At 42.6% G+C, this 20,102-nt stretch overlaps 1 protein-coding gene across 2 annotated transcripts in view; it reads left to right on the forward strand.

Moving 5' to 3' along the window:
- Positions 1 to 15,462: 15,462 nt before the first annotated feature.
- The window catches only part of LOC128770371 (potassium voltage-gated channel subfamily D member 2-like), an 82,858-nt gene continuing 78,218 nt past the window's right edge, over positions 15,463 to 20,102 (forward strand). For both annotated transcript variants that reach the window (XM_053884737.1, XM_053884738.1), the window contains exons 1-2: positions 15,463 to 15,867; positions 16,046 to 17,223. In XM_053884737.1, coding sequence (XP_053740712.1) covers positions 16,112 to 17,223 — 1,112 coding nt within the window. In that variant the 5' untranslated portion in view covers positions 15,463 to 15,867; positions 16,046 to 16,111. The remainder of the gene's footprint in view (positions 15,868 to 16,045; positions 17,224 to 20,102) is intronic.

The raw sequence follows: 20,102 nt of genomic DNA on the forward strand, positions 1-20,102 counted from the left end.
CCTTGGCCTGAGTTTTGGCTTAGAGAGGATTAATATAGAATATAACCTTAACTTACCTTTAACTGTTCTTAATTTCAGCCCTTGAAGAACGGCAAGGGACACCCTTTGTTTGGCTGAAAACTGTGTCAGAGAGGTCAGCATGAGCCGAACTTGGGTGGTATTTTTAGCGCACCACCATGGGAGGTCTTGTAAAACGCACCGACGGAAAGCAGATCCAATAGCAGAGGATTAAATAAGGGCGTCTGAGCCAATTGTAATGATGATAGTGGGATTTAGGGAATCGAGTTAAATCATATCCAGAAAAAAAAAACTATCTCAGCATCTGTTTGAAAGATGCAGGGTAAAGCAGGGCTGATCATATTTGCCCTCTTACAAACTCCCGCACCCATCATGCAGATTTATGTGAATCACTTATGGCTTGTAGTGATCTCAGAATGTGCTGTTTCATGTTCAGTCTCGCCCTCAGCCCAGCGTTTGCCTCGCATTATTCCTGTATTCTCTCATATGGTTTTCAACACAGACAGAGCCAGGTTGCTGAAATCCTTGCGTTGAAATAGTCACATCTGTTCAGCACCTCAGCGCGGCGGATCATGTTCAACAGATGCAGAGGAGTAAACACTGCCATGTCCTTGAAAAAAGAATTACTATAATAGTGAGGGCGTGCTCGCAGGGTACCTCGCCGTCTTTGGTTCTTAATTACACACGAGCCAGATAAACACACATCCGGATTTTGCCGCAATGCTTCAAGGCCTTAAGAAATAGAAGTCTGAACTGACAGGACAAGGTGAGGGGGAATTGTGGCTTGGTGTAGTTTCACGGTCGCGCGTAGCATTTCCCAGCTGAGGTGTCCTTGTACAGTTAAGGGACTGGTGGATGATCCTGCGGTGATATACTGTATTCAGGGAGTTCTTCCTGACACATGCTGCGGTGTATATGTGCTTCAACCGTCGGGCCAAGCATTCACAGCGACAGCTTCCTCCCTCTCTCATCTAATCCCTTCTACACCTCTTCACCAGATGACAAGAGCTGTTCTCCCTACAGACCCGGGGAGGCAGAGAGAGGCAGAGAATTGGGTGAAAAACAATTACAAACGTGCTCGTGGGAGGAACACTTGTCCCTATCTGACTGTTTCCCATCCAGAGCATACGGTACATAAATAATTTATTGATGTAATGAGTAAAACCATATTTAAACAGCTATTCAGGCTATTTTTGTCTGCATGTGATGGCAGCAGTAACATGGACATTGTCTGCGTTGGAAGCAGAAACCAGTCTGCTTTGACTGAGAGGAGATGAAGGGGCCTTTATGACTGATGCGAGCATTACTCACCCTCCCGGGGGAGCGTTACTCTCAGGTACTGGAGAGGATGAACCCACCCATTGTTGAACTTTAGATGTAAAAAGAACCGCGTCTGTGTGGAGCTGAGGTTCATGTCTTTACTGTGGAAGCGAGCCAGAAGGTGCTGATGTGTCTATATCCAATAGGTGGACGACTAGAGGAGAATTTTATTGAGAACTATTCCCCACATGCCTGCAGTGGTCAATCAGTCCTGACCCCTGGGAGTGAGCAGTGATTGCTGCTTGTGCTTCTGAATACTCTCCATGAGTGAATGGTTTCTGATCCAAATGCAGATGATGCAGCCAGCAACCATCAGCAGTCGGTCAGAGGACTTTCAGGTGCCCGTTTTATTCTTTTAATTTATTAGTATTTTTGCTGGAATTGTGTGTATGTATATTGGTTACCTTTTTTTGTAAAAAAAAAATCCACACAAACAAAATTTATATTTGAATCGTACATTTTTTGCTACTTCTTGTTTACCCCCCATTGTTGGACTTTAATGTACTGCACTCATTGCTCACCGTACCTGCTCTGTTAGAGTCACCTTTAGTTGTCATTTATCTTGGCTGCATCCCATTTGTGTTTTACTCTGGTGAATTTATTTATGAAATACTCTTCTCAGTTATTTTCACACCGCCTTTCTTTACTTCCTGATCTTCTTTGTCTGAACCATCATAAGTTGATTCCACAATGTACATTAATTTTTACCAGAGAGGAGGACACACAATTAAATTGGATAATGTAAATAAAAAGTTGGGTTACGTTCTTTAGTCTATCTACAGAACCAGACTCACCACACTCTTTCTGTGGATTCTTCTTCTGCCTCGCAGTTCCTACCCACAGATAGCATTTTTTAACACTATGTTCCTCCTCCCTTATTGTTATTATCGCCCAGACTCTGTGATCTGTTCTTCCTTTTTCTTCCTTTTCCACAATCACATTTTACCCCCGGCTTCTCCAGCACTTTCCGTTGGGCATTTATTTCAATCTGTGTGTTTTTGGCGGGTAGGGTCAGTTGTTAAGTTTTCATTTTGTTTTACCTATTTGGACTTGAACTTTTCATTGAAAATATATGGACTCATTTTAATGCACAGCTTGGACAGCTTAGTCCTCAATTCTGGCATACATTAATACACACCCAGTGCAAGGCATGGGCAGACGGCCACTAAGCAGAGTTTAGGTGTCCAGTCGCTCGTATTTTTCCTTTGCGGCGGGAGAACCTTCGGCACACACATGGGTGAAGAGCAGCTCCTCAGAGATGGCGATGTCCTTGGTGGGCTGAAACAGGACGATGTCCCTGACTGCACACGGAAACTTCAATTGGACGGGATTCACGTTGAAATGTTTCCTCGAGTGGGTGGTCTGTCTCTGCATCTCAGGAAGGGTGGCAGACGTAGAGATGGCCAGGCCGTGATGCTGAGGCCTTTGGGGAAGAATAGGTAGCTCATCTCATGTGACTTGTAATCCATCATTTGCAGACCCTCTCAGATTTTCTGAAGGATGGTAACGGTGTCTCTAAGACATTTTCATAAGGCGGAGCTTCCTACAACACAACAGCATTATGCTGCATTATGCTTTACCACATAAACCACGACAGAAGTCACGACAGAGCTTCCCACAGTGTAACCCAACACCACAAAAACCTATAATACATGGTAACCTGAGAGGTGGAAAAATATTCTCAAGTCCCAATATGCGTTTGAAGTATTTGTCGGTGTTCAAAATTGGAGCATTAGCATAATCATAGCGAGAGCTACTGCATTATAGAGCATGTACATGCACGTGGACTCGTTGACCAGAAACCAGAAAGCGACATCAAACACTTAAACTTACTATTTCGAAATCTTTCACCATTTTCTTCCTCAGTCATTTGGTCCATGGCAACAGCAGTCCCAGGACCCGCCCACTAGCTTCTGTTACTTAGGTTGTGGTTGAGATTACTTTAGATCATATGGCCTTTATTCGTCCCAAAGTGGGGAAATTCAGCAATGCTTATGTGGTAATGTTGTGGTTTAATCTGGTTTCGTGTTTGCATACCTTGTGGCGTTTTGCATTTGCTGTGAGCTTTCCTGTAGAAATACATTTCTTTGGTTTGGGAGTGTTTGAAGTGAGAATTTCTTTGTGGCAGGTTGACTTCTGGAAGTTAAGATGCTGCATGGGATTATGAGTTCTAACACAACATTTCCAGGTGTTACATAATAATCTGAGGGATTTCCATTGTTGGCACACAGTGATTACTGACTTCCTGTTGTGCTGATCATAGAGAAAAAATAGACCAAACTGACAATACAGTAATTGTTTTCCTCTGACTGCCTCCAAATGAGGCACAGCAGCAGTAGCTAGGGGCTATCCCAGCTACATAGGGTGAGATGCGGGGAACTCCTCAGACTTCACAGGAGGGACTTGGGCTGCCCTGAGAGTAGAAAAACCCAGGTGTGCTTCAAACCCAGAGCATCCTCAAGGGGAAACCAAGACATTCTAACCCACATTTCAAACTCAAGGCCTTGGTGCTATATTCGTCTCGCCGAGCCTTTTTATGGTGCCTGCGAGAGCTTTAAATACACATGGTTAATTAAATTCAGTGGTAATTTAAAGAGCACCGAAAACTGGGTCATCTCCAACGCAATTCAATATTGTGACCCAACATGTGTTCAAGCTTTCGAAACGTGATGCAGATGGAAGAGAATTCTGTGAAAGATGGGAAAACATATTGTTGGTTCTGATCGTCCGGTCGCGGAGCAGCAACCATGGCCAGAGAGTTGAGTATTATAAACCTATATTTGACCAACAGCAATGATTCAGTAACAGCCAGTCCCAATAGTCCTGACAGAGTCCTCGAGCACAAACATCAGGACTCCCTCCCCCCTCACACCTGCAATGTAATAATGTGATAAAAAAAAAAAAAGAACAACATTATCATGAATATAAATAGCTGCACACATGGTTGTTTACCCACATGGTCACAGGGATAGAGACACAGACACCCCAGCTGCCTTGTGTAATGAAGAGCCTGGAAGACAAAGTCTATTTTACACATCCGCGGGGGGTCAATAACTCATTAGAGCCAAGGAAAGGAGCAGGCAACTGAGGGAGATGACGAGGTGGGAGATGGGCTTTGGGCGCTTCACCTGAGGAGATCAGCGTGTCATTGTGCCCGCAGGTCGTGAAGACGATTCATGGCTTCATTAGAAGAGAGCCATAAAGCAGCCCAAGTGTTAGCATCAAGTCTGATTTTTCTTTCCACCGCTAGGCCTTTTATTTCACTTCAGACTTCAGGGCTTTTTCCTTTCACCCTTTCATCATTTTACACTAGGCTGTGAGACTCACTCTCCAGTACATACAGTCTTGACTAGAGCACTTTCATTGTGTTCTTCAAAGAGATAAAAACTACATCGCAGGAGAGGCATCACAGAAGTGTCTTGCGATTCTTAATAACTGCACTTTCTGATGATTCAGGAGCAGGAGGAAGGATAAGCTCCAGAGGTCAAAAGGTCAAGATCAGACAAGAGCAGCGGAAGTGTAAAATGACAGACAACTACCTGGGATCACAGTGGGAGCTGATAACCCACAGTGAAAGTGAACACTCAAACTGAGAGCTACATGCAGCTGCATACTTACAAAACTTACTTACAAAAAATGCGTTTTTTTTTTTCATTTTGACTTCTGATTTTTGTCTCAGGTTTTGCAGTGCTTCCTTTACTCGCATTGCAGAACAAAATGTAGAAATGAACAAAAGTTCACCAGTGCAAATAAGAGTGTGGAATATCTGAAGGCACAGTGTTTTTACTTCACCAACAATGAAATGGCACCCTCATACTTTGTTTCCCTGGCACTCGACAGCCAGACCAACAAAGTCGTCTTTGCAACTGCTTCAAAGATGCGCAGTGACTAGGCCCAGGACCCGAGGGAACCGAACCTTCTCTGTGACTGGTCACCCACTCTGGAACGGTCTTCCTCCAGATAAAAACTGCACGATTACTAGAGCACTTTGAATAAAGACTGAAGCTCTTAGTGCAAAATGAGTGTCTATTTTATTGCTTCTAATATATCAGCATTTATTATTCTGTTATTATAATATTACTATTTGCTGTATTAAAGTTTCATTGCAGCTTCCATCTTTAACCTCTTCAGTCCCAAGTGTTTGTTGAATTCTGCTTTTTGCAATTTAGGTATGAATAACCTGGAAAGAATAATAACTGAGCAAGAAAGAGTGACCTTGTTTGTTATTACTATTAACAAAGCTGTTATGAATCATAATGCTACTATTGTTAAATAGTGTCAGATACCCGTAGTGTACGAAGCAGGTATTGTATGTGTACTGGATTCATCATGAAAACCTGAATAGAACTTTGTATCCTGCTCTGTTTTCTTTCAGGAGTCGTGTCTGTGCTATCGTTCCTTCCATCTTTTTTCTCACTGAAATGATGTGGCATCACGATCAAATGGTACAGGCAGTGTCCCTAAGTGTGGGACGAAGATTGATATTTTTTTCTTTTAGTATGGCGCTGAAAGGCAACATGTAATTTCCTTTTATGTGTTTTGAAGTTTAGTGTTACTGTACTCGACCTGGATATCTGTGTGTCCAGTTTGCAGACAAATCAGTGGTGGCACGGACAAAGAAAAAGTTCAAATTGACATTTGGTTAGACAAGAACAAAGTGCACGTGAGAAACCAACATTTGTGATCTTCTCAAACCCCAGCACAGAAAACAACAATGAGGATAAAAGAAAATTCAACACAAAGAGAAACAGAGTTGGGATTAGACGAATGACTCACACAGACGTTGCACAGAGCCCCGTCTGTATTTGCGAAAAACAGATATGACCAACAAAAGTAAACCATTCTTAAAAGAACAGCCCTAAAGACCCACTATTGATCTGGTCTTTTACCCCAGCAGGGGCAGCTAGCTGGGCATAGCATAGCTCCCAGGGTGATCGGGATGCTTGAATCCCTCCACCATGTCAGTTAGACTCTGATGTTGAGGAGTCAGCAAGAGTGAACGCTAGCTCTCAGGACAGTACTGAAGTTTGCCATGATGTTTTTTTAGAGACAGTGGCTTGGACATAAAAACAGGAAGTGAAGGTTTTTTTTTTTTATAATACAGTTATTCAAATCTATTCATTAAGTAGTTTCACCTCACATTAATACTCACTGAAGGAAATGTGTCTTATCATTACTTTAGCGAATGATATCCATATGGTTCTCATATATAATTTGAATACTATTTGACACAGCAAATATCGGAAACATCTGTTGACAGAAATAATCAGACAGTGAGTAAAAATAAAAAAACCTATAATCATCTGTAAAAGCAAATAATGACAATAATAATCATCAGCATCAGCATCATAATAATATTAATAGTACTGAATAAATAAATAATAAAAATGATTTTATCAAATTAGTTATTGTAGAAACCTGTCTTCAATAGGGTTCATGGATTTTGCTCTCAGTGGAATGTCATGAAATAAACTGCAGGCTTCATCGTCATACTCTCAAAACAAAACAGAAACATCTAAATTTGGGAAGCATTTTAATATGTACACGGAGAGCGACCTCAAATTGAACGCAGCAACAGTATACTTCTGAGGCGACATGAAACTTGAAAATAGAAGAAACAAAAAGTCATATTTTAGTAGCAGTGTATTCGTGTTCAATATCTGTTTTGCGTCTGACTTTTTTGAGCCCCTGGAATTGCTTTTAAAATTTCAATGTCTGTGTTGTGTCACTTGCTAAATAAAAGCGGGGACGGACAGGAGGCAATTGGATTGATTCCCATTCACTGGCTGGATACTGTATCCTGTCTTTAGGGCCCCTTTAGTTGGGTGAGGCGAGTCTGCCTGACCTGGCAGTCGTCAGACGACTGTTCAGAGTGACACAATAAATTGGTTCCCTCTTTATTCCCTCTACACCAAACTGATGGCAAACATATTATCCTGCGCTTTCACTACGCTTCTTCAATTTTACAAGAATAAAATTCAAGTAAAAACCTCAGCAAACTGTTGCAGATATTGAAGTAAAAGAATTTGCTGAAGCCGCTCTAGTCATGCTGTTTCAGTCCTTAAAGAAGTGAGGCGGGATTCCTCTTAGAATAACAGTAAAGTTGATGTACAGTGAAACATAATTACAAGTCATTTTACCAGGAATGTTGCTTCAAAGCCTCTTATTAGCTGCCTGGGTGATATAACAACTTCCTTCCCATGCTCTTCCACTATTAAGGCATCTGTTTTATCTTCTCACTCATTGAGCCCAACTTGACTAAATATAGAAATGTAAAAAGCAGTAGCCGCCCCAGAGAGGAACACCACGGCAGGCCTACTTACAGCGCATGAAAAACATAGTCGATGTTGCTCAGATCTTCAGCGCATGGATCAATGTCTAAAGCTTCAGTTGTTGTTTCAAAGTGTGTTTGTTTTCACCGCTGACTTAACCTTATAACACCAGGCAGAATTCAGATGGCTCCACAAAAGTCATCCTGTTATACAACCTAATCCCAAACGCTTTGGTGTCACTTCAGTGCTTAAATTCAAAATATCAGCAATCGGCCTCTGGCCTGATTATGTCTAGGGCCGAATTGCAAAAAAAAAAAAAAAAAAGGGATAATCTCATGATTGGATCAGAAAAGAAAATACAAATACTTCATGGGCACTTTGCTTGCCTCTGCTGCCCTCTTTAAGGGCACAGACATCCGCTCATACCTTCTGACTGTGTCTGGACTGTTTGTCACATTCAACACTGCTTCTCTCTATTGAAACAATTGGATCATTTTCCAACTCTTTATGCTTAATTATTTGTGTTCGCCACCATAGTTTATCTCCACACAGCTTTTCCCTTTAAAACCTTGCTCCTCTGGCAACAATCACTGGCCATGCAGAAATAAGGTTATATATTAAAGGTTGATGATGGAAATGTAGCTCTGCCAATGCAGCACTTTTGAGATCTGTTTAGTGCCCAAAAACTTAATCAAACTTAAAAGGTCATAATGTCAATCTGGGCTTGACACGATGGCCTGTTCATCTGGCTAATCCCAGTCAGATGGATATTCAACCGCTCCCTCCCATGTCCGGATTGCAAATCACATTGACCGTACAGCTGTTTTTACCTTCCAGCACGCCCTCAGTATACAACCTACCTCCACCTCAGCCCCTCCTTCTTCACAGATGCAGATCTTGCATCCAATTGGCTCCGTGGTAAGTAAGCACTGAGGCTGGCCAAATCTTGTACATCAGAAATACAAACCTTAATAACTCGAGATTAAGAAGAGCCAATACCCGGAGGAGGCGGGCGAGGATATGAACAGCCGTACTCTGGCACATTTCTGGTCAGTTCTGCGGTGCTGGAGTGATGGATAAATACAAAATAGTTAAATATAAAGGCATGCTGTAGGCCGTCTCTGCTGGCCAAACATCACCAGAAATCATGAGCATATTTATGACAAAAGTGAATTTCATTTTAATGTATTTCCCCCCCGCCCAAAAAAGTGTATATATATATATATATATATATATATATATATATATATATATATATATATATATATATATATATATATATATATATATATATATATATATATATATATATATATATATATATATATATAATACTCATGCCATAATATATCCAGTGTTGTTTTTCCAGGTTAGAGTTTTCATCCAATCAGAATTCAGCTAGCTTGTGTCGTCATGTACAACGCCTTCAGCAGCAACAGTGCAGGCGCAGGTGCCCTCAGAGGAAACGACACATATAGTTGATGGATAGTTGCGATAGCCCATCAGATCACAAGTTGGGGACAGTTTGGCCTTCTAGCTGGCCTCACGTTGAACGTGACTTGTACGGGCCCTGTAATTGGGTACTCATACCGCCATTTAAGGACTAACCGCGACTCACTCTTGGAAGCCTGTGGCTTAAACATATGTGGATATTTGTGGGCAAACTAGCTTCAGAGCACTCAAACCACAGATGTTTGGAGACATTCAAGCGTGTATCACACTGTTCTCTGCCCCTGTATTTCCCCGGCATCTACACCGACGAGATAACCAGGCGGAGAAAGTTCGCCACTTCCAATCAGGCGCTCAACGCAGGCTTAGCACTTGGTGAGTGCAAACGTTTGAGATATAAATTTTGTTCACCATTAACATGTTAATAATGTGGCGCACTGGCACAGCAGTATGATACTCTGACATGTTTCTTGTGCCGCTCTTGACAAACTGGTCTTTCTGATACGTAACTGAGACTGTTCAAACGAGAGTACAACAGGGCTTCCGCCACGCATATATAAATACAGTGGTACCTCGGTTCTCGACCACAATCCGTTCCAGACGGCCGTTCGAGAAGCAATTTGTACAAAATCTGAATCGATCTTTTCCTATTACAATGAATGGAAAAAGAAATAATGTGTTCCAAGCCTTAAAATAGTCTTTTGTAGGAGTGAATGTAGAGTGTCTGCTGCAGGTGCGCTGTTCCTCTATGTGTGTGGCCGCTGCATGTGGGAGGGGTTGCCGAGTGAGTGACGTCTCTCCAGAAGTGAAGAGGTGCCCGGTGCGTGTCCAGCTCTGAATGTGCGCTTCTGTGCAGTTTGGCTGTGACAAAGTCATAAACCAAGTAACTCTCTGTCCCAGACTCGCCTCATCCCTGTCCCAGCTCCAGCCCACAACAGGACATCAAACCCTGGAGTGAGCGCTCCAGCCTCTGAGGTGTGGAGAGCGAGCACCTCCCCTGTGACACTCTACCACGGTCCAGTGTGGAGACAGCAAAGGTTTTACACCTCAACAGTCAGTAAATGTAGCTAACGGGACACGTCTGCATACAGAGGCTGCGTTATACACAATAACAAAGTGGTGATCTCGCACGCTATGTTTGTTCCGGCTTTTTTCGGGGGTGTTCGAGTTCTGGATTTTTGTTCGAAATCCGAAGCAAAAAAAATCTCAAAATCTTTGTTCGAACTCTGATTTGTTCAAAGTCCGGGACGTTCGTATATATATATATATATATATATATATATATATATATATATATATATATATATATATATATATATATATATATATATATATATATATATATATATATATATATATATATATATATATATTATATATATATATATTTATATATATATATATATTTTATTTTATTTGTTTTTTGTTGCACTTTATTCCAAGGCACTTTCCTAGTCAGTGGGCTCCCCACTGACCATGGCAATAAATTTGATTCTGATTCTGATTCTAGAGAGAGAGAGAGAGAGAGAGAGAGAGAGATAGATAGATAGATAGATAGATAGATATAGATATAGATAGATAGATATAAATATATAGTGTAAAATGCATGGCCCGCCACTGCTATTAATAACCTGCTTTTGTCAAATAAGACAAATCTTATATCTAAAAGTTGAGGTTCTAATTTATGAACCACAGATAAACAATCTTTCTCCGCATAATAACAGATTTCATATTCTGCTTTCATCACACCATTTGAGTAACAGTGTGCGGTGTTTGCTTGTTCAGAATGCAGGCAGACTCGTCTATCCAAGGTAAATCCATAAACACATAGCTGATGTGATTAAAACGTCAGTGTCAACAATAATCATCTGAAATGACCTTGGCGCTTGATGCGAGGGAATTGGCTTATGATAGCTGGTCATCACCCAAAAATAGATCACAACACTGAAATGAAAAAATGACTGCTGTCTGTCACAGTAATAATAGCAGGAATGTTTAAGATATTGCTATGTTGACATTCTTATTTGACTCTTTACTTCTATAAGGCCACTGCCGCTTGTTAACATGCAGTAGCTAATGTGTCCGCCTATTTGAATATGTTATGTTACTTCTACTTGTTCTACTGTGTGCTGTCCTCACCACACGTGATACACAGCCAGCAAACTTGAAAAGAAACTCCGTACTCAAAGGATGCTTTTCTTGTTTTATGGAGGTTTCGTGGATATCGTAACTACAAATGTACAAATATAACACATTCAGAGTTCAACAAACACAACTTTACGAACATTTTTTTTTACCAAATACTCACAAAGACAAAAGATTCCTAAGGTTCAAACTAACGCACATGCAGTCTGATCTTGCAGCTTTCTACAGAGCTTTTCCTTTACAACTAAGAAAACACAACATAGATTATCTCGGTACAAACAGGAGCACCTACTCTACACACGTATTTGAACGATCCTTATTTAAAACGATGTCTCACCCTGACAAACATGCTCATTGTTTTTAACATTTACAAAACTAACTCGCCATATTTATTGAAACGTATTAACTTGAATGAATGATATTCAGATATTTTACTTTGATTTACCATTTGTATACCGAATGGCACCTTCTCACTTTCTCTGGGTGCCTCAGACCAACAGCTCCAAGAGACAGTGGACAGATGGAGAGATGACACATCAGCTTGCCTGAGGAAAGTTTGACTGACGTGGCTTGTGAAACTGGACAATCCATGATGTAATAGATGGTCTTGCGAGCGATCGATCGATGGCTGAAAATAAATGGATGAAAGAACCCACCTGCGGTGTTTCTCGTTTTGGCCGCCAAGGTGTGCATGGATGGCTTTGTCCCATGTCCCCTCACATCCATTCTATTAAAACAATTCCTCAATCCTCTCACTTGGAGCAGACAAGTGTGAGAGGGGTTGGGCATTGTGACAAATTACCTCCTGTTACATGAAGCGGGAGATATGTAAATACTAAAGAGGCTCTTTGACCCATTTAAATTAAAACCGTTCTGCTATCTGTGATGTGACAAGCTCGCAGCAAGTCTAGCTTTCAGCTCCATTGGGACCCATGTGTTTGGTGCCATTTGGCAACCGCTGGAATATTTAAATGCCCTGATGAATACATAGCCCCAGGGCCTGACTGCTCAAACTGAACACTGAGTGTACTCTGACATGCTCAGCATACACTAATAGGACTACTGACACTCCTGTGCATTCATCCAACAAAAGCTCTGGTATAGTGCCAGAGGCGGCCACACGCTGCCTGCGAGTGCAGTCGCACTGGCCGGAGATCTGAAGAGCAGAAGGCTGCAGGTTCAACTTGTCCAACATTGAACGTGTCCATCACTTTTCACTTATCCAGTGCCATTGTCCTTGAGCAGAGCCCCCTTTTTTCTACGCTCTCCTCGCAAATTACAGTACTTTGGATAAGAGCAACAGCTGCAGTACATTTACTGCAGAGAATGGATCTACACCTCATTTCAGATCGGGACAGGGGAGTCGGGTTAATGGTCAGAGAGACCATCTATTATGTTGTAGCTCAGCAGCTGTGTGTGCTTGAGCATGACACTGAACCACAGCTGACTCAGACAAGTTCTACTGCAAGCAGTGTAGAACACGCCAAGACGTGTAACCTGCTGCCACTGGAGACCAGCAGCTGCTGAACTGCTGTCCATGGTGCTGAAAGCCCAGACATCACAACAGCATTCTGGGTTTGATTCGCTGTGCTGCTGCTGAATGGAATTGACAGAAATAATAATAACAATAATAATAATAATAATAATAATAATAATAATAATAATAATAATAATAATAATAATAATAAACTATATGCCACTGAATAAAGTCCTCATGCAAGACATAATTTCACACCCACCAGTACTTCTATGATTAAATGTTCTGATGCAGGGGCACCAAAATTTAAAACACAGTCCAAGCCCTGTGGCGAACGCAGCACAAAAATTGCAAAGTATATTATGCAGTACTAGCAGATGTGATATCAACCTACATTTTACTTGTTAGCAATTTGTTTTAGCACTAAGTATCTCTGTGGTTCACCACCAACTCCACAACAGGACACAAGAGACACATCTCCGTGATAAAAAAAAAAAAAAACATTCACCCATGTTCCTTTCCAACTGGTTTTTGAAGGGTCCAAGTTCAGTGTTGACGTCTATACTCTTGCCATACCACAAAGCAGTTTGTCCAACAGAAATACTCAAACCATGTGGTCCTCATGTGTCACAAATACAAGCAACCACAAGAGGGCTGGATATAATCTTGAGCCAGCAACACATAAAAGCTGTTGTAGGCCACATTGTCTGACTTTGTTGGCCACCTATGTTCCACATCCATTGAGTTTTACACATGCTCTATGGGATACAGATAAACAGTACAATGCACATGTTCATTCATTGTCCTTTATCTCACTCCTTTCAGTCCAGGGCGACATGGCACAGCCTTGACCAGTGATATATAGACGTACATCCTCACACAGTCACAAATACAATCAGCATAATGCACCACACCACAATTTTGCACAAGCCTCAACGAGACAACACAAAAAAGAGAGGCGATTTAAAGAGGAACAAAACCTGGACCCTCACCTTTCAGACAAACATGAAAGGGGAAAGGGAGGAGCAAAAACCAAAACTACAGAATGACACAATGTGTGCATTGTTTGAGCAACACACTCAGTGCATCAGGTATAAGTGACCATGATGATGAAAATGTGTCCATTTTCATCCACATATTCTCAACTTTGGGTGAGAGACAGGGGACTCCCTGATCAGGTTGCCAGCCTGACACCAATGGACAATTTAGAGTCACCCATTCAGCGATGTATGTTACTGCACTGTGGGAGGAAACCCACGTCACGCACTCTCCAAGATGACGAAGACTAACCACTAGCACACCATGTCGCCAATGAGCATTTGTTCTTGTTCATGTTAAAAAGCCACACAAACATTACCAAAAGCAAATCAAAGGGAGGTTGACATCAGATCGCCTCTTGTTGGTTTGTGGCAAGGTGTTTCACCTTGCGCAAGACATGCTATCCAGCTTTACCTTTTAATCTCTTTAACAGTACCATGATATTGAGGTTGTTGAGCTGTAAAACTGTGTTGTGAAGCAATGAACAAAAATCAAGTTACACACCATCTGGTTGTAATGTGGAAAGCGCACAGATGTTTCTGCTAAAAAAAAAAAAAAATCTTCATTTAAGCCATCTTGAGGCAATAATGCTGACAGGGACAATCTTGTATTGTACTACATTCAAACGCCTGTTTTAGGCATTCGGTCCAGTGGCGTGGTGAGTCCTCATGTTTGTATCCCAATCCAAATTTGGTCCACGGTGTAACACATGCCTCAATGTTGACGCAGCTGTCTCGAACCCCCTCAGAGACCCGGCTGATTGTGTTATGGAAAATACGCCCGCAAGAGACATTTCATTGATTATGGTTGTTTTGGAAAATGTCAGAAGAGAAGTGTAGCCTGCTGACGTTGACCTTTCGCAGCGTAACTCAGTTAAATAGCGTCAGAGAAAGGAATTACAGCAGAATGATGATTGAGCATCATCTATACGCAAATATAAGTGGACAACATATTTCTTGTGAGAAAAAATGATTTGAAATGATTACGATCATTTTTAGAGTGGATGAAAAAAGCCCTTACTCCACTTTTTTTTTTTTACTTATATTGACTTTTTGATTTTGATGTTTGTGCTAATGAAACTACTACACAAATGCTGATTTTTATTTTATTGATTTTCATGGCTGGGTCTGAAAAAAAAAAAAAGGCTTTTCTCATAGAGCTTATAAAAGAAGTTTAGAAAAAAGAAGAATTAAATTTTCCACGCTCTCAGATGGGAACGCTGACACCCACTTATGAGTAGAAAGAATGTAGAAAGAATATGGTTGGTCTGTTCGCTACACATGATGAAATAAGACAATGCAGCAGCAAGGCAGCGTAGAGCCAGAAAACAGCTCAAGATGGTCGACTATGGTTGTCAAGTTGATCAAGTTTGCACTGCTTTTGTTTCTAGGTAATGGCACAGTCCAATAATACTACAGTTAAATTATTTATAATGTAATAAGTTGAATTAAAACGGATTAAATGAAATGTTTTCCGGATATATATATATATATATATATATATATATATATATATATATATATATATATATATATATATATATATATATATATATATATATATATATATATATATATATATATATATATATATATGCTTAAACCTTTATAGTAATTCATGCAAAGATTTAATGTCGCTAAAAACGTGCGTGAGTCATTTAGGACCGGGGCTCCGACAGAGACCCCCACGAGGACTCACCCGCCATCGCAGGGTGACGGGTTCCCTCACAGCAGCAGAGGAATTTGAGGGTGCAGATAGAGGACCACTCCTCTGCCCGCATATGATTTCCTCTCCTCTCCTCTCTCCTGTCTGGGCTCGCTGGTGAGGAGGGGGAGGGTGGTCTTGCAGTAGACGAGAGGAACAGGAGTTTATTGAGGAGTAGCTGCATCGGGTGGGAGGAATCCAAAACGAGCGTCGTCGCCTTGCGGATGATAGTAACATTCTAAATTGACAAATCATCACTTTTTCTTCGCGCGAGAGGCTGCGGAGCGAATTGTTTAACTTGTTGATGCGACGCTATTGTGCTTTTTTTTCGGGTCTTTCTCCGTCGTCTGGCTGCAGTGGCTGATAGATGGGTGGTGGACTATCTGAGTGGAATCTTTTTAATAAACTCCCCGCGGATGCTGTTTAAAGAGGTGGCATTTTAAGGTTGGTGTTATCTCCCCCCCTCTCACTTATATTCTCATAGCGCTGGTTGGTATTTTGCCGCAAAGAACGCACATGTGGTTTCTCCACTCCACTGCGCAGCTTGACTGGAAGTGTAGTGTGTATATTTGAAATAGTCATGATTCGTGAACAGCGGTGTCTCCATCTGTTCCCTCTGCAGATGCAATTCATCTCATAGCGCTGTGGAAACCGGAGCCGGGTCGCATCAGTTCTAACAGGTCACAGCATGGCAGCAGGTGTAGCGGCGTGGCTCCCGTTCGCGCGAGCGGCGGCCATCGGGTGGATGCCCGTGGCCAGCACCCCGATGCCCATCCCGCCGCAAGACAAGCGGAAAGCCCAGGACGGACTCATCATCCTCAACGTGAGCGGCACCAAGTTTCAGACGTGGAGAACCACTCTGGAGAGGTACCCGGACACTTTGCTGGGCAGCACCGAGCGCGACTTCTTCTTCCACGAGGAGACCAACGAGTACTTCTTCGACCGCGACCCCGACATCTTCAGGCACATCCTGAATTTCTACCGCACCGGGAAACTACACTACCCGCGCCAGGAGTGCATCTCCGCCTACGACGAGGAGCTGGCGTTTTTCGGGATCATCCCTGAGATTATTGGGGACTGCTGTTATGAGGAATACAAGGACCGGCGGCGGGAAAACGCGGAGAGACTTCAAGACGACGAGGAGATGGACATGAACAATGACGTCACGCCGGTCAACCTGACGGTGCGGGAGTACCTGTGGCGGGCTTTTGAGAACCCGCACACCAGCACCTTGGCGCTGGTCTTCTACTACGTCACCGGCTTCTTCATCGCCATATCGGTCATGGCCAACGTGGTGGAGACGGTCCCGTGCGGGAGCCTGCCCAACAGGTCCAAGGAAGTTTCCTGCGGGGACCGCTACGCGCTGGCCTTCTTCTGCCTGGACACCGCGTGCGTCATGATCTTCACCGTCGAGTATCTCCTGCGCTTGATCGCGGCTCCCAGCAGATACAAGTTCATGAAGAGTGTGATGAGCGTCATCGACGTGGTGGCCATCATGCCTTACTACATCGGGCTGGTGATGACGGACAACGACCAGGTGAGCGGCGCCTTCGTCACGCTGCGAGTCTTCCGGGTGTTTCGGATTTTCAAGTTCTCCCGGCACTCGGCGGGTCTGCGCATCCTGGGCTACACCTTGAAGAGCTGCGCCTCCGAGCTGGGCTTCCTGCTCTTCTCCCTCACCATGGCCATCATCATCTTCGCCACGGTCATGTTTTACGCGGAGAAAGGCTCCTCGGCCAGCAAGTTCACCAGTATCCCCGCGGCCTTCTGGTACACCATCGTCACCATGACAACGCTCGGGTAGGTGCCTGCCTCCGTCCGTAAGTCCTCCTCGGCGCATCGATTCCCGCCTAACGAGCCTCGTGTATTGACATATCTGAGGCGTGAATTAACGGTTCATGGCAAAAAAAAACAACATATTTCCTTTGTCTTGTTTTCTCATGGGGAAGTTCGTTTAGCGAGTTGCTAAGCGACCCAGGACCCAATTAGCTGGTCTCCGGTCAGCGATGGCGCTAATTGCACTGCGGCCACAGGTGTGCGTTGATTGACACGGAGCTGGCGCGTGCGCCGCTCAGCCAATCAGAGGACTCGGCTGTGCTGCATTCACTGCCTGTCAATGAGCGCTGCGCTTCTCCATCCTCCGCCTCATCTCTGCGCCGAGTGAGACTTCAGAAAGGCACGTTTAGAAAAATAACGCTGTCCATGACCATTTCATGACCCGACTTAATAGTTTATTAACGAGCCTGCTGTTACCTTTGTCGTGTCGACACAAAAGTGAATTTGAAAATGTCTATATGAGTGGATCAAAAAAAAAAAAATCTTATCTGCTATTGAAAGCACCGCAGCAGCATCTGCCAGCAGTGTGTTCTTTTTAAAAATGATCTGCCACAACATTGTGACCACGATCCAAATGGGTTGGTGCCACTTTTACATTGGCTTCCCAGTCTGCAGCAATCAGTGACAATGAAAAGTTAAATCTGTAAGATAATTACATGCTTATTTACTGCTAATAAGAGTAGGCTTTCAGTGACTATTCCAGGTCACAATATGGTCTTCAGGTACGAATGAACAGCAGGCTAGTATGTTGCTAATAGACGAAAACACGTTTTATTGATGGAAATATAAGATCCCTCATCTAAAGTGCAACCATTCTAATTTATAGAGGAGATACAAAGGACTATATGTGTGCAGCGACATCAGAAACAGCTTTATTCACCTGGTTTATTAACATACCTAACATGCAAGGACAATTTCTGTTGTTGTCTGTTTTGAAAATTTGCATTTTCCATGCCAGGATAAATGGACGTTGAAAAGAATATGAAAGAAATCCAATAATAATAATAATAGTAGCAAGAAGGCAATGGAATACACATAAATATGTGGGTAAGTATATACTGTATATATGCACAACCATAGTGAAATCAGTAGGTGTAAACCTGGGATGAAAGAGATGACAGTTGGAGGTGACCACACGCAAGTTGTCAGTTAGGATTGTTTCATTGTGACATGAATTGTTAAAACCACAAATAACCCATTTATGAACAACCAAATGCCAACAAACTGTTTAACATTACCGTCGAATCTCCGCCTGTTTTAATGTGTCCTAATGAATACATTCCAAATGGTTAAATATCAACCATAATTATAGGCAAACCATGTCTGTGTGAAAGCTGTGACTCACCGATGCTAATAACAAAATAACAACCTTTAATACATTCACTTCAGTAGGTCCAAATTAAGTGATCACTGCGGCATCTACTTGAAAATGCTGTTTATGCGTGAGTCTGAACTAATTATTACTGTTTTCTTTCGCGCATTTTAGAGCGGCCACTTACTGCAGGAAGCCTGTTTCAGGGTCATATATATTAGGCACGTCAAACTGCGACATAATTGAAAAATGTCCACCACTCTAACTGCATAGGTCAAATTGAACTGCGGTAACATCTGATGGCATAACTGGAGGCGAAGGTTTTAATTCGCACTCCTTGTTGACCCTGGTCAGTTTCATAAAACCTAATAATAAGCGCTAATCCGGAGACGTTTTTAGCCACGTCTGATGGAGTTTGACGCCTCTGCGCAACATTCTGACCTTCATTATCAAGTGCGGTGTGTGAGTTATTACAAACCAATTGGAGGATGAACTCACATGACACAAAGGGAGACAGTTCTAGATCAAGCACACGGACGCTTTAAAGTGGCCGCGAACCCTGATTCAATTATTCTGCCAGATTGAACTCCCAGCAACATCCCGCACGTTCCCGCCCACCTCTTCTGTCCCGTCCTGTACGGTAAATATTTCACCACTCCTGCATGAGCGATCCCTGCCTCGCTGAGAGCTGCTGATGTAGCATAAAATAATTAACCACTCTTAAGATGATTACATCAAATTAATTTGTATTGATGAGAGCACTCAAGTGCTCAGCAGCTCTGCGCTGGCGATGACTATGACTCTCATTGTTCCTGTTTTCTTTTCTGGGGCCTGCTGCAAACTGTCCACACTTCACATGTATCGGACTGTTTCAACACTATATGAGCAGACGCTATAATTAGACCACTGTTAATGTGTTTAAAAATATCCCCCTGCATCTTTCATATCGCGGATGCGTGCAGCCAGTGAACACGCCGCTGAAACCCTGACACTCTCTCCCCTCATTAATAAGAGAGAAAGGCGGAGCAGTGGAAATAATTTCTTTTAATTTGAAAGCCACACTGTCACAGATCAAACAGTGGGAAATAAGTCGCCACTGGCTGTGCGTGGGATTCAGTGTGGTCTGTAAACAGGTTCAACGTGCTTGTTTTGAGAAACTTTTTTCTTCATATTGGGCTTATTAAAACCGCAGGGATGCACTCCTCTAACTCATCTGTGTTTCTGCTGCAGCAGCACCACATTAGTTTAGTCGCTGTTTTCTTAATCACAAACAATGCTCACCACTGTTTCCAGTCAATACTGGTCGAACCAGCAGCCATCCTCAAAATGACAATGAGGATGCTATTTCACGAGGCAGTGATGAGAGCTGCCACCTCCGATGCAGATGCAAGGCGCCGATGAAAGATGAGTTGTGTAAGAGTGCATGTTGTTTAGCTTTGGGGAAAAAGAAAGACATCGGCGTATTCATCTCGGGATCCCCTTTGTGTTGCCTTAGATAGATTTGAAGAAGATGGTGTGACGCATGGAAACA

Source organism: Synchiropus splendidus, chromosome 14 (genome assembly GCF_027744825.2).
Source record: "Synchiropus splendidus isolate RoL2022-P1 chromosome 14, RoL_Sspl_1.0, whole genome shotgun sequence".
Taxonomy (NCBI): Eukaryota; Metazoa; Chordata; class Actinopteri; order Syngnathiformes; family Callionymidae; genus Synchiropus; species Synchiropus splendidus.